Source organism: Hyperolius riggenbachi, chromosome 1 (genome assembly GCF_040937935.1).
Source record: "Hyperolius riggenbachi isolate aHypRig1 chromosome 1, aHypRig1.pri, whole genome shotgun sequence".
Lineage (NCBI taxonomy): Eukaryota > Metazoa > Chordata > Amphibia > Anura > Hyperoliidae > Hyperolius > Hyperolius riggenbachi.
This window is the reverse complement of record NC_090646.1, coordinates 540,865,170-540,880,063: the sequence shown is the minus strand read 5'-3', so window position 1 is coordinate 540,880,063 and position 14,894 is coordinate 540,865,170. Positions and strand designations below refer to the sequence as shown.

Genomic DNA, 14,894 nt, shown 5'->3' with positions numbered 1-14,894 from the left:
AAACTACATATGCAAATGTATTTTTGAACAAGGTGTTCCCATTTTTATAGAAAGAGTGTATAGGGACTTCTGCTGGATAATAATGAAAATCAGTGGTTTTGCACCTCACTTGTTATCCTGCTGTCTAAAGATGCCCATACACTATGCAATCTGACTGTACAATCCAGGGCTGTGGAGTCAGAGTTGGAGTTGGGGCAATTTTGGGTACCTGGAGTCAGTCAGTGGTTTTATAAACTGAGGTGTCGGAGTCTGAGCCATTTTGGGTACCTGGAGTCAGAGTTGGAGTCCGAGTCGGTGGTTTCATATACTAAGGAGTTGGAGTCGGGTGATTTTGTACCGACTCCACAGCCCTGGTACAATCTTTGTACAACCTTACCAACATCTCTTTAGGAAAACACTTTTCTGCCACCTCTTTATTACCTTCAAAGTTATGAGTCCTCTATGATGTTGGAGGGAACTTTCCCAATTTTCAGCAATTGCCATCTTTACTGCGAAGAGCATAAAACATGGAATAGGGACAGCCAGGGATGTTAAGGTATAATTACATGAAAATAACGATTGTAGGAGGATAGATATTTTGATCCAGAACCACTGTGGACAGGACCATCAGACACGGAACGTAGTGTCATGTGCATCTGAACAATTGGCTACTCTTTTCCAGCAGTGAACAGTCATTGCAGGTTTTATGTGTACCATTTCCACCTCCCAGCTATAAATACAATGAATACATGTATGAGTAAGGCTGGGAGAACTGGACTATATACAGTAATATGGAAATCAAACTTGGACAATGTGGATTATTTTAGCAAATATCTTCAAAGGCAGGTATATCCCGTGGGAACTCCGTTGTCCTTGATTAAAGCATTTTTAGTATGTTTAAGTTGTAGATAATGAAAACAGAAGCAGCAATAGGGCATTTAGGTAAATATGTGGGTGCAGGTTTTGCTTTGGGGTTTTCCTGGCAGTCCAGGCAGGTACAGCTAAGCAAAACATAGCAAACATTCTAAGCTGAACAATACATTAAAGTTGCAGAATTTATATAATAACAACTGGAGGCAATTGTCACTCCCATGTGCAATGGTATGTTTGGTAAACACCCATTCAAGGTGCAAAAATGCCTTGAATGTGCATTAATTACAATACCTTCTGAAAGGACAGAGTATCTGGCATGTTCTGTGCTGTAGTTTTTAGTGATTTTGACATGAAGTTGCTGCTTCCTTTTATAATGTAAACATCTGCAACTAAAACTATTTAAATGCATTTTGGATTTAGAAGCAGAATTTAAAGTGTGACGTTATCCTCAAACAGCTGTTCTGCTAGTCATTGCCTATTCTTTTCCACCTTATAGGAAGGGAACGATATTGAAATAAGGTATCATGAAAGCTTTATTTCCATTGAAATTAAAGGTCACAATACCTTTGGTACTTTTTACTTGCTAACTTTATGTGGAACTCCAGACTGCAGACACTAATCTTTCAGCAACCCTCCTTGTGGTTTTATATGGACCAAACAAGGGCACAAACCATTTAATAATCTCCGCCCTAGTGAGCAGAAGAGGTCCTTTGTCTATAGAGGAAGTATTGTACATCTATTCAGTAAGGAGTCCCTGGGTAAGACTTTCCAATATTGCAGGGTCTCCTACTGAGCATGCCCCTAGTGGCTGCAGCTCTCAAGCTGTTGGGTCTGACAGGAGTAAAGCGGTATACAAATGTGAGGATTATTATTATATTATTACTTCAAATATTAAGAATGATAATTAGCAACAAGGTTTGACGTGTCAAAAAAGCCCAGTTTTAGTGAGTTCACATAATATATTACATATTAATAGAAACAGTGTTTAGAATAGACAGATATAGCAGAACTCTTGATTGACGCGCCTCAGTGCTTATTTCCAATTGTATTATTTCCAATTTTATTAAAAGAGAAAAAAAAATTCTCAGAATTCCATCAACATTACTATCCAGCAGAAATACATTGCATCCTACCTAATAAAAGCTAGGTGTTGCTGCATCCAGCGGTTTGCAGCGTCCCTGTGTCCCTGGTAATTTGTGGTTACTGCGTATGTGCGCAGTAACGTAAAGCTGGAGGGACCAGGGAGGGAGCTTGGTGGGCGGGCAGTTGCGTGCGCGGCGGCGGGTACGTGCGCATCCTGAGTGACTGGTGGCGGCGTTAAAAAAAAGACCTAGAGCCCGTCTTTAACCACTTAACATCTCAGTCGTTTTCAGCTTATGCATCCGAGCAATGTTTACCTCCCATTCATTAGCCTATAACTTTATCACTACTTATCACAATGAACTGATCTATATCTTGTTTTTTCCGCCACCAATTAGGCTTTCTTTGGGGGGTACATTTTGCTAAGAGCCACTTTACTGTAAATGCATTTTAACAGGAAGAATAAGAAAAGAAATGAAAAAATTCATTATTTGTCAGTTTTCGGCCATTATAGTTTTAAAATAATACATGCCTCCATAATTAAAACCCATGTATTGTAATTGCCCATTTGTCACGGTTATTTCACCATTTAAATTATGTCCCTATCACAATGTATCGCGACAATATTTTATTTGGAAATAAAAGAGCATTTTTTCCGTTTTGCATACATCACTATTTACAAGCTTATAAAAAAAAAATAGAGAGAAATATTTCATCTTTACATAGATATTTAAAAAGTTTAGACCCTTAGGCAAATATTTATGTGTTTGTTTGTTTTTTATAGTAATGTTTTTTGTTTTTTTTATTAAACATTTTATGTGGGCATTTTTGGGAGGGTGGGATATAAAAGTGTTTTATTTGGGAAAATATATTTGTGTATTGTAATGTTTTTTTAAATTTACTTGTAGTTTTACTTTTTGGCCACAAGATGGCAATCTCGAGTTTGTTTACATGACGTCACTCTAAGCGTACAATGTACGCTTAGAGGGACACAGCTTCAGAAAGAGCGAAGCTTCCGAGAGAAGCTGTCGCTTTTTCAGCGGGGGAGAGGAATCAGTGATCGGGCTCCATAGCCCAATACATTGATTCCGTGGCTACCGAATCCACGGCCGGGAGTGCGCATGCACGCGCGCGATCGGCCGCGGGAGCGCGCCTGTCCTCCTTGACGTTTTTATACGTCAAGGAGGACAAAGTGGTTAAACGGGCTTGGGTCTACTAGTCCTACCTAATAAAAGCTAACTGTCGCTGCGTCCAGCAGTTTTGTCCCTGTGTCCCAGGATTTTTGTTACTGCGCATGTGCGCAGTAATGGACAGCTGGGACCAGGGAGCTGGACAGGCGAGCGAGGTGGGCGGGTGAGGGCGAGCGAGGTGGGCGGGTGAGGGCGAGCGAGGTGGGCGGGCGCGCGGGCGTCGGGCACGCTGGGCGTCGGTTGCGTGCGCGCGCATGCGCACTGGCGGCGGCGCCCGTAGACCTAGAGCCGGTTTTTAAATGGGCTGGGTCTACTAGTAATATATAATGTCAGAAAGCTTAACTACAAAAAGTCATTAATGTGAAGATGCCAAATTAATATACAGAGCCTAAATTAATAGTTAAAAGTACTTGGAAAAAAAAATAAAATCCATTTGATAGTATGGTTGCTATATTTCTTTTCAAACTATAACATTTTCTATTCTGTGAACTGATTTACTTTCCATTGGATTTTTCAGGCGAATTTGAAAAATTTAAAGTGACCTGAGTGGGGAAAAAAGCCAAATGAGTTGGCTTTAGAAAGATACAGCTGGAACCAAAAAGCATCCGCCTTAAAAAGAACTCACCTGTTTTACTGTCCATATAATTGCTACGGGTCCCAAATGTAATGTAAATGCCAAAACCTCAGGTTTCATAATTAACATATGCACACCAGTTCCCAACGTTTGGACACATGTTAGGCTCGGGGATGGTGCTATACCTAAAGCCAGGGCTTAACAATAAATGATTGGGACCTCCGTCAACATTGCAAAATCCATACAGCAGCTCCCTAGAGATCTAACTCACATCTAAAAGGTATCATGAAACCTCCTTCACGTAAATCAGTAACAAACAATACTGCAAGCTTAAATCATGTACAGTAATCAAGCAGTGAAGACCCATCTGTGCTGTCGGGCCCCATAGAAGTCACATGATCTACTGTGACTATAGTTACATTTTTGGAGACATTGATGGGCTTAAAATATATGTTCCCCTTAATCAGTCTCTAGTTAAATTTAAAATTATTTATTATGCATACAAAATTCTATATGGAAGATATTGACAGATGTTTTTGATTTGAACCCCCTACCTGCTCCTTTTATCATTCATGAAGAAATCCCAGTAAGATTTAGGAAGTCTATTGTTCATCCCTCCAATGTAAGCCAAGAGTCAAGCAGCCATTTCTGGCAGACAAGTTCAATGGGTGGGGATAATATATGTGTTCTTTCTGGTTACATCAATAATAGATGGTTCCACACAGCGTAACTGATGGATATATTGAGGTCATTTAAAAAATATTCCGTTATACTCCAGGGGGCAAAGCATGAAGCACAGTGATATTTATTAACCCTTTCCAATCTTTTTTTACCCATCACTCACATCCCCTCCCGCACTTTTTCCAGTGTGTTGGGGGGCATGAGTGATCAGGATTTGCAGTGGCCATGGTGAGCTGACGGGTCTGTACGAGGTGACCCAGCATCAGTGTCACCCCAGCAGATCCATTTATGCTTGTGCACTGTAGCTCTACTCCTTGCATAATTTAATTATGCAGGACTTTTATCCACATAACGTGATACCATGCTGGACCCCTAGAGCACCCCTAGAGATTGGTCCAAATGAGCCCAGGTAATATTAATATTATGTGGCGGGGATGGGACCAGCGGTGATCAGAGTGTTGGGCTTACTCTGGCAACAGCACCATCTGGCAACAACGCCATCTAGTGGCATCTATTTTTTCAATATTGGTCCTTTGGTGGAAAATATCAATGTCAGGCATAGTGTGACATAGGATTGGAAAGAATAAATAACAAAAGAGGATTCCAAAAGCACCTACAAATACGAAGTGTATTAGGGCTATAGTTCTATGAGTAGAGCATAATGCAATACAGTGCATGCAACGCATTATGCTCTACTCATCATGCGCAAGCTAACGCACATTATTCTGATTACCACAATTTGGGGTATCCAAAGCTGGCTAAGTAATTAGATTATCATCTCTCCTTGTCATCTGCCTAATTTTGCTGTTTAGTACATTGCAAAAACTTTTTTTTCCTTTTAACCTATTACATATTCAAGATTTATGTTCTGGTTCACCTTTCGCCTCACACAAATCTGTGGGCAGACATGACATCATGTTGTATTAGGCTCAAGGGAATCATTTTGCTCTGTCATATAGGCTGTGTTTTATTTTAAACCAACTATTAGTAGTAACTGTTGATAGTAACTATCAAAAAAGGGTAAAACTTTAACGTTTTGTAATTAGCATTTTCTTTGGGTTTCATGCAGACTTTTTGTTGAACATAATCCACTAATGTGGTTGTTCCAGTCAGTGATGGAAGTCCAGGGTCATTCTGGTTGTTAACAACGTCTTAATAAATGATGAAGTAATGACCTGGGCCCAGATGTATGACAGATTGGGTTTGCCTAGCTCTGACATTTTTAGATATCTCCAAATTAAGGCATTTGGACTTACCATTTTAAAAGAGGGTTTATTTTCAGGTTCATCTTCTATAGAGTCCGATTTCAATTCTTAGATTTTTCTCCTAGAAAGGGATTAACATCCCAACTCTACGCTACTTTGTGGTATCAAAATCATGTAGAATTGTGCAGGAACAACGCACATTATTGTGAAAGGGAACATGGACTGGAAATGTAAAAAAGTAGGCTTCTAGAAGAATATGGTGCTAAAACTATTAATGCTTTCAGCTACTTTTTATTTAACTCAAAAGTTTGTTCTTAGAACTTAAGGCCCATGCCCACGAAACAATTTTCGTGAGTGATTTTCCACAACCAATTTTTTTTCACCATGTCACGCAACATTGTGTAATAAAAACTAGTTCAACTATATTTAATGATGCATGTCACCCATGGCGATTGTTCGTCTTTGAACGACCGACATTTCGGAGGTTTGAGGTTGGGCCATGATCATGTTTACACAATCGTTTGTTTCCACCGCTGCAAACCAAGCTTACTGATTCAGCCAGATGGATGGGGAACAATTGTTCATCGGCCGAGATCCCCAATCCATCTGGCCATGATCTGCTGGTGGGTATTTACCTTTAGAATAGTGTGGCTAATCTGTTTACCCTGAGGGGAAACTCTGACTGTAGTTCTGCATAATAGGTAAGTATTAACAGATGAAACATAAACAGTAAGATTTGTAGGCAGTGTTTCCATCATCAGGTTCACATCTCACCAGGCTGACACTGATACCACAGAGTCCTGAAAGCTCACAGCTTATATGTTTACCTTTTAATAGTTAGTTGCTATAGGAAATAAGACCTGGGAAGCCTGAAGGTGCGAAGGTGTGAACTTAGCCTAAAACATGACAGCAGACAGAAAGTAAGAGAAAATGGGCCTTGCGTCCCAAAAAAAAAAAATATTTAGTAGGTGTCTAATTTGTCTGAGAATGGTTAAGAAGATCACCTCCGCTATTTCTTCTTCTTCTGGTCGGTAATTGAAAACATATCAAGTACTGTATTCTTTGAGAGTGTACCAGAAGAGCCAATGCCAAAAGGTTGTCTGAATTGAATGAGTCAAGTTCTGGCAAGGTCTGAAACACTTTCTGTCCTTTAAAATATACATTAATATAAAGTAAAGGGGCCAAACACTTCAGAAAGCTTTACGTCTCTAGCCAGATACCATAAACTGATGCTTTTCATACAGAAAACAGCTTAGATAGCAAATGCGTTTTTTTGACAGAATAATTGTTCATTAGTTTTTTTAATTATTTTTTTGAGCTAATGTAGAGTTTCAGGGCTGCGGCTGGCCATCCAGTGATGTGACACGTATGCTACGTGTCACATCACTGATGAGGTGTGACTGTTTTGCCGCTTTTAGCCAACCCACGCGGTCAGTCAAACGCAGAGAGGTGTTGCATCATAATGCTTATTTAGCAACCGCTGAAAGCGAACAGGTAAGAAAAGACACAAAGCGTCCATTGTCTGAGTAAAATGCTTGCAAAGCTTTTTTTTTTTTTTTTTACTTGAGTTTGGAATTTAGGCATGCGGCCTGGACTAGCTGTATCAGAGAGATAAACCAGAGACTGATGGCTAGTTCCTATAAAATGAATGATGTACAGTACTGCTAAACTGGATGTGATGTTTCTTGCTTTTTTTTTTTTTTTTATTACATTTGGTGCTAACAACAGATTGAAATAAAAATCATGTCTTTATTTAACATTACACATTGACATTTCCCTAATAATATTTAAAGCCAGTAAGTAAAATTCTACAAGTAGAGGAGAAAAAACAGCAGCCCTGCCACATTGCTGTCAGATACCCTTTAAAGCATAGGTGTCAAACACACGGCCCACGGGCTGAATGTGGCCCTCCTTGCCATTTTATGTGGCCCTCGAAAGCATCATTGTAAGCAGCAAAAGAAAGACAGCACACTGCCTTTCCATCCAGGGGAGGAGACGGGCGTCTGTGTTTCTTGGTGAAACATTGTCACTTTAAACTGGGGTGCAGCAATAACCCACAGGACCCACAAGCCCCTCCCCCCAGTAACTGGTAAATTATACACACACACCCACACCCCCTATATCTCCCCACATAGCAGTGGAGCAGTGTAATGTTTGCCTGCTCCAGCAATACAGCATCTTTTCTGTTCTTTCTGGCAGTCACATGCTCTGTGCTCCCATACTTCCTCCTCTAGATCACATGACATGCCCCAGGAACCAGGGGTATGCAGCATAGAGCTTGTGGTTGTCAGGAAGATCAGAAGAGACTTGAAGGAGCACTGGAGGAGGTAAATATCACACCGCTCTACTGCGGAAGAGGAGGAGCAGGCTACTCACAGTCAGTATCGTTACATCACTCAGTTTGAGATTATTCAATAAATGTTAACTCTTAATAAACAATTTGGCCCGAGAATTAGACTATATTGAAGATTTTGGCTCCTTATGTGATTGAGTTTGACACCCCTGCTCTAAAGGCTCAGGCTTCTTTCACATAGAAGCTGTACTCATGCGTCGGCCGGGCACTTGCCAGCACTTGGCTCAGACAGTGTAGAGGCGGTCGCCGCATTGAGTCACAGCCACGCTACTACAGCTGTGCTCAGACATGATGGGGTTTTTTTTGCTGCTGGGTAATCATGCTACATGTCCAATGCTGATATACATGAGGTTTCCAGTGCTGCTATTCTGATGAATTGAATTGCAAAGAGTGCCCAGTGGCCAAAAGATGGGTGGCTGAACTGTCTGACAACCATGCATTTCAACCTCATGTATGACAAAAAAAGGCCATCAGATGGCCAGAAACCCCACAATTTTACTTTACCCTCTTTCTCCAGTTCCTCACTAGCATCTGCCTTCGACTCTGCTGCCCCTTTCTTCATGGTTCACAGTCACAGAACAGGAAATGAGAGCATCTTTAAAATGGTAATACAAACAAAATTAAAAACCTGATAAAAGCTATACTTTCTCACATTTCTAAAAAGTGTTTTTATTGCTGTCTGTATAACCACTGTAGAGACTGGAGTAAATTCAAAGTGTTCCCCAGGGTGCATTAACAATATTCCATTTGCAAAAAATGATTAAAAGTGCCCACCGGAATACTAACTCTCACCAAAAATGGTTTGGTTTTATCTACTTAAAGCCCCATCTACACTATACAATTTTTTGTCCGATTCGATTCATTGATTCGATTCGATTCAATTCGACATGGCTGATCGGGATTTAATTCGATTCAATTTGCCTTTGTTTTGCAATGGCAAACTGCATCGAATCGAATCCCATCGGACATTTTGGATTGAATGAAATCAATGAATCGAATTGAATCAAATCAGACAAAGTGTTTTTAAAAACCTGTGTCAACATGTAGAAAAAGCAACTTTTTAAATATGTAAATTTAGAGAAAAGCTCCAGTTTTATCTGACTGTACATTGTTTTTGCAGACATTGGTGGAATATGGAGCAAATGTGACTATACAGAACCATGCTGGAGAGAAGCCATCTCAGACTGCTGAACACCATGGACACAGTATGTGCTCCCGCTACCTGGTGGTGGTGGAAACCTGCATGTCTCTGGCCTCTCAAGTTGTCAAGCTCACCAAACAACTAAAAGAGTAAGCAAGGTTTACTGATACAAGACATTTCTACGCCTGCTGTGCAATTAGAGACTAAAATAGGATTGCTTCTCTTGGATACAGAGTTGTGCTCATGGTCTGGGCTCTTCATGATGGTTTACTGAATGTTTTCCATCTACATTATTTCTATAAAGGTTTTATATTTTGAAGTGAGATCTCATATTTTGGATTGACGATAATATAGTACAGTGCAGACATTATCAATTGTATGAACAATATTTGTTACTTCATAATACACAAACTTAAAGGGAATCTGAAGTGAAAATAAACTTATGAGATAATATATTGTATGTGTAGTACAGCTAAAAAATAGAACATTAGTAGCATATAAAAGAGAGTCATATTGTTTCCAGTAATGGTTGAGTAAAGAAACTTCGCTTGTTATCTATGCAAAAGAGCTTCTCTGAGCTCTTTGACCCAACTTGGGTCCTCTACAGTGCTGTTTTGTGAAGCACATATACATTAACCCTCCTGGCGGTATAAAAAATTGCGCCAGGAGGCAGCGCAGCAGTTATTATTATTTTTTTTTTAAATGATGTAGCGAGTCCAGGGCTCGTTACATGATAGCCGCTGCTCAGCGGTATCCCCCCGCCCTCTTCGATCGCCTTCGGCGATCTCCGATCAGGAAATCCCGTTCAAAGAATGGGATTTCCTAGAGAGGATGACGTCACCGATGTTAGCGACGTCGTGACGTCATTGGGAGTCCCGGCCCACCCCTCAGCGCTGCCTGGCACTGATTGGCCAGGCAGCGCACGGGGTCTGGAGGGGGGGGTACGGCGCGACGGATAGCGGCGATCGAGCGCAGGGCGGCGGCGATCGATATGCTGATGCAGCTAGCAAAGTGCTAGCTGCGTCCAGCAAAAAAAAAATTACGCGAATCGGCCCAGCAGGGCCTGAGAAAACCTCCTGCGCGGCTTACTGCCAGGAAGGTTAAAGAAACAGCTAAGCACAGCTTTAGTTAAGGTTTTACTGCAGGTAAGTTCAAAGGGTCAATAGGTCTGCTGTGTTTCATAGTTTAAAAATACTGCGTTTTTGGTAGACTGCAGAGTAGGGTATTACGGTGCTCAAGATATGATTAGAGCATGTACAAGCATTTTTGGTAGCCTCTTGTGAAAGGAAGGGACAAATTCTGGGGATATTTTTGAGATGAAAGTAGCATGAGGTTGTTAATATGTGGTCTAAATGGGAGCTCAAAGTCCAGAATTACCCCCAACCAGCGATCTTTAGGCATTGAGGTTATTGAGGAGTTTTCTACATCGTTGGTGACTATGGGTGGTGGAACAGAGAACTCGGCTAAACCAATGCAATCCTTTACACTGTTTCCTCAGTTCAACATTCCTCATTACTTCTGAGTTGCACATGGCTGGACAAGAGAAAGGTGTGCACACCTATCCGCAGCTGCCTACTGATTGGTCAAGTGAAAGTTCGATGTGACTGCTTTTTCTATATGGCACCAAGCAAAATATGGTGCATCACAAAATAGTATAGAGCTAATAAAACAAAGTTATATAGCACCAACATTGTTGGTAGCACTGTAAAAAACAAATATTGGAAAACATAGATACATAAGAAGTTCAAAACACTATACAATCAGGACATCCAGTAATATAAGTACACAAACGTATACATAGTTGATGTGTGGTATGAGACATCACTAACATTGGTACACACTCATATGATACATTACAGCAAAATAAGAAACAATGGAAAGAGGTCCATGCCCTTGCAAGCTTACAATCTAAAGGGTAGTGGGGTGGACACAATAGGGAAGGCGACACAGGTGTTAGTGGATGAGGCAGTGAGCCTCCATTGCGACCTACTACAAATTATAGGCTTGTCTGAGAAAGGGTGTTTTGAGAGTACATTTAAAGATGTCCAGGCTTGGAGCATGACGGAACGACTGTGGGAGAGAGTTCAAAAGGGGAGGGGATGCTTATGAGAAGTCCTGGATGTGGCAGTGAAAGGAGGTGACCAAGCTAGAGGACAAAAAGGGTCTCCTGGGAGGAAGGTTTCAGGTGGGATGGTATCTGGAGATTAATAACAATGTATGGAGGTGACAACTTACATAGAGCTTTGTATGATAGCATTAGGGCCGTAGCAATAGGGGTTGCAGAGGTAGCGGCCGCATCAGGGCCCTTGGACCAGAGGAGCCCCGAAGGGCCTTCCCTCAACTACAATATTAGCTCTCTATTTCTCCTGTGCTGGTAATAATCACTTCTATAGATACTTTGAATAGTGGTAATCATTAACAAACTGTTCCCCATCCACTTCTTGCACCTTTGGTTTTGGTGTGCCATATCAATTGTTATGTATAGAGTGCTTGGGGGGGGGGAGCATTGTAAAACTTGTGTTGGGGCACACAGCTCCTTAGCTACGCCACTGGATAACATGATGAGTTTAAACTGGATCCTTTGGATAATTGGTAACCAACGGAGAGTTGGCAGAGAGAGGCTGCCTCAGAGGAGCAGGGGGAGAGGTGTCTGGGGGTGGAAGAAATGAAGAAATACAATTGACTAAGCCGCTTGCTTGCCTGAACTTATTTACCATAGGGTTGAGTTTAGGTTTTACCGATATTATGACTTTGTTGGGCTTACATTGCCATTGTTGTTATAATGACGACTTATACTCTTGGTAGATGCTGGATGCATCATGTTCTTCTATAATGGGTCCTGGCAAGCACACAGTCTACTTTCTACAATAGCAAGCTTGTTGTCTTACTTCCTCTTTGTCTCCAACATGTCAGCTGCTTCCCATTTCCAGACCACGTCATCTTCCGGAGGTAGCCCAGATGTCCTCAGATTTTTGTTGGCTTAATGTAAATTTATAACTTTTTTTCAATGCTTTGTCTTCTTGAATAATGACATTCACTGTATGAATAGATTTTTAATAGTTTGGGGTTTTTGTGGGGTTTTTTCGGACCCTTACGTGACATATCCCACAAATATTATTATGATTAATATCATTATACATTATAATCATTATTTCATTATCTGCCGCCCCTGTCATATTAAATTGTTGCCCTTAAAATAATTCTTAATAGCAAATGAAATAGCAAATGTGATGTCTGATATGTGCAGTGTGTTGATGATTTTATGCACATCCATTCTCATATTGTGTTTATATGTGGAACATGTATGTGTGGATGTAGCATATGTGTGCGTAGCTTTTATTGTTTTCTCATTTTATTTTATATGATCCGAAGTGGCTTGGGATAAACTAAAGATGCTGTTAAAGCAGGGAGTCAAGTGAGGCTATCAGTGGTTAGTATTAGGAGCAGCACTCTGCCATCTGCTGGCTGTTCTTAAATCCAGCAGCTGTGACTATCCACTTCTACAAGACAATGTTTATTTTTGTATATTGTTTCTTTTTGCTCATAAAGGACAGGAACCAGTTTGACTTTGCGGATTCAATAGTGGAGCTTTCAACCCCTCTGAAGACCTACCTAACATACTGATTGTTAAATAAAAACATAATTGAAGAACAGTGGTGTAGCTAGAGATTATGGGGCCCCATAGCAAAACTTTCATGGGGCCATAAAATGTAGGCACTCTTGAGCAATGCCACCTGCCCCTGCCCATGGATATGAGTTAATTGGGCAACGATCTACACTGCATATAGTCCATGGGCACTGAGACAAATGCATAGGGTGGAAGGACACAAGAAAGTTAATCGTAAATACATGTACTACCTGGGCCCCCTCTGAACCAGAGCCCCATAGCAGCTGCTATGACTGCTATGACTCTATTGCTATGCCCTTGTTGAGGAATTGTTATTTGTGCTGTAGTTTTGATTAACTAGCAGTTGATTGTCAACACTTTTGATGTGCAGAAAGATGCAGGGAGACTGTTAGGGTCACAGTGCCCTGCTATGGAACTTTTTCACAGTGCATCACTAAGGAACAACTGATTGTTTAAAATGCATTAACTTTCCATCGCAGTGCATTGTGAACAATCAGTTAAAATATTTCTGCTGTTAAAGGGGCACTATGGCGAAAAATTGTAAAATTTTAAATATGTGCAAACATCAACAAATAAGAAGTATGTTTTTTCCAGAGTAAAATGAGCCATAAATTACATTTCTCCTATGTTGCTGTCACTTACATTAGGTAGTAGAAATCTGACAGAAGTGACAGGTTTTGGACTAGTCCACCTCTTCATAGGGGATTCTAAGCAAGGCTTTTATTCTTTATAAAGATATTCCCTAAAAAGGATTTAAACAATGATGCTGGCCAGCTTTCCTGCTTCCTACACAGTTTTTGGGCAGTCGGACAGAGCAACTGCCATTCACTAAGTGGTTTTGAAAATAAATAAATCTCTGAGAACCCCCTATGAACAGATGAACTAGTCCAAAACCTGTCGGATTCCTTCTGTCAGATTTCTACTACCTACTGTAAGTGACAACAAGATAGGAGAAAAGTAATGTATGCCTTATTTTACTCTGGAATAATGTACTTCTTATTTGTTTATGTTTGCACATATTTTAAATTTTAAACATTTTCGCCATAGTGCCTCTTTAACTAAACTATAGGGGCAAATGGATATTACCTTCACCTGGGCTGCACATCAGCTGTCCATTCGGTTATAACTGACAGCAACCGATTTAGTGTAAAAGGACGTTAGGCTCCTTCTGCACAACAGTCATTGCTATCAGTTATAACTGAAAGGACAACTGATGTGCAAGGTAATGTCCATGTTTCCCTATGGCTCCTTTCATGCTGTACGCTGAAAAACTGAAGCTTTATCACAATGCACTGACTGCTGTGGTACAACTGAACGGTTAAAATACATCAGTTTTTCAACATACAGTGCGTGGGCCGCAGACTATAGCATTGCTGCTATAGCCGCACCAGACTCGGGCGGCACGCGGCATGTGCTACAAAGCCCTGCTTCAGTAATAGAGACCTAAGGGAGGGATCACACTTGTGTCTGTGGGAACCGCAGACCATTCCCTGCAAGCGTTTTGCTGCAGATATGTACATTTGGCATACATTTTGTTTACAGTAGCCAGTGATTTCAATGATGAATCATATGTGTTGTGTAGAACAAGTGAAGGTTGTATCTTTTTTTCAATTCTATTCAGAATCACAGAAAACTCCTGAATGCGCAGCGGCTCCATAGGAAGTCATTACATGCGTTTTTGCAAGCGATTTCACATTTGCGATTTTGCATTGCACCAAAATGCTGCAAAACAGCCCAAGTGTGAGCCCTGCCTAATACAAGCGCACTTAAAAATACCAGAAGTAGATTCCTGTGATCACAAGTATGCCAGCAGTTGCATCCAGCAATGTGCTCTGTGCAGCACTCTTTCACTGGCGCGTTCTGCTATGTTGAGTAGCGCTTGCAACCCTCAGGCCACTGTTTGAGCCCCAGTAACTGTATTCTAAGCCCATCAATTGCTTTTATGAGGCAGCTGGATTGTTCAGCACAAATCCGTTGTTTCCGTGGCTTTGGGAAATCTGGGGAATTGTTTTGGCTGGATAGTGTGTTTACAGTCCTCAGACATGGGAGACCAGGGTTCAAATCTCAACTCTTCCTGTTCAGTAAGCCAGCACCTATTCAGCGAGGAGACCTTGGGCAAGACTCCCACTCCCACTGCCTATAAAGCACGCACTAGTGGCTGCAGCGCAAGCACTTTGAGTCCGTCAGGAG

The 14,894-nt window shown here is 41.1% G+C and overlaps 1 protein-coding gene and 1 long non-coding RNA gene across 9 annotated transcripts in view; one reads left to right on the top strand and one right to left on the bottom strand.

Annotated features, from left to right (window-relative positions):
- LOC137525792 (uncharacterized) overlaps window positions 1-13,825 on the bottom strand; it is a 32,910-nt gene extending 19,085 nt beyond the window's left edge. For both annotated transcript variants that reach the window (XR_011023016.1, XR_011023015.1), the window contains exons 1-2: window positions 13,791-13,825; window positions 8,440-8,530 (exon numbers count right to left, since the gene is read on the bottom strand). This is a non-coding gene — a long non-coding RNA (uncharacterized lncRNA). The remainder of the gene's footprint in view (window positions 1-8,439; window positions 8,531-13,790) is intronic.
- The window catches only part of SNCAIP (synuclein alpha interacting protein), a 309,420-nt gene that overhangs the window by 262,130 nt on the left and 32,396 nt on the right, over window positions 1-14,894 (top strand). For all 7 annotated transcript variants that reach the window (XM_068246969.1, XM_068246983.1, XM_068246960.1 and 4 more), the window contains one exon: window positions 9,056-9,225. In XM_068246969.1, the coding sequence (XP_068103070.1) occupies window positions 9,056-9,225 (170 nt within the window). The remainder of the gene's footprint in view (window positions 1-9,055; window positions 9,226-14,894) is intronic.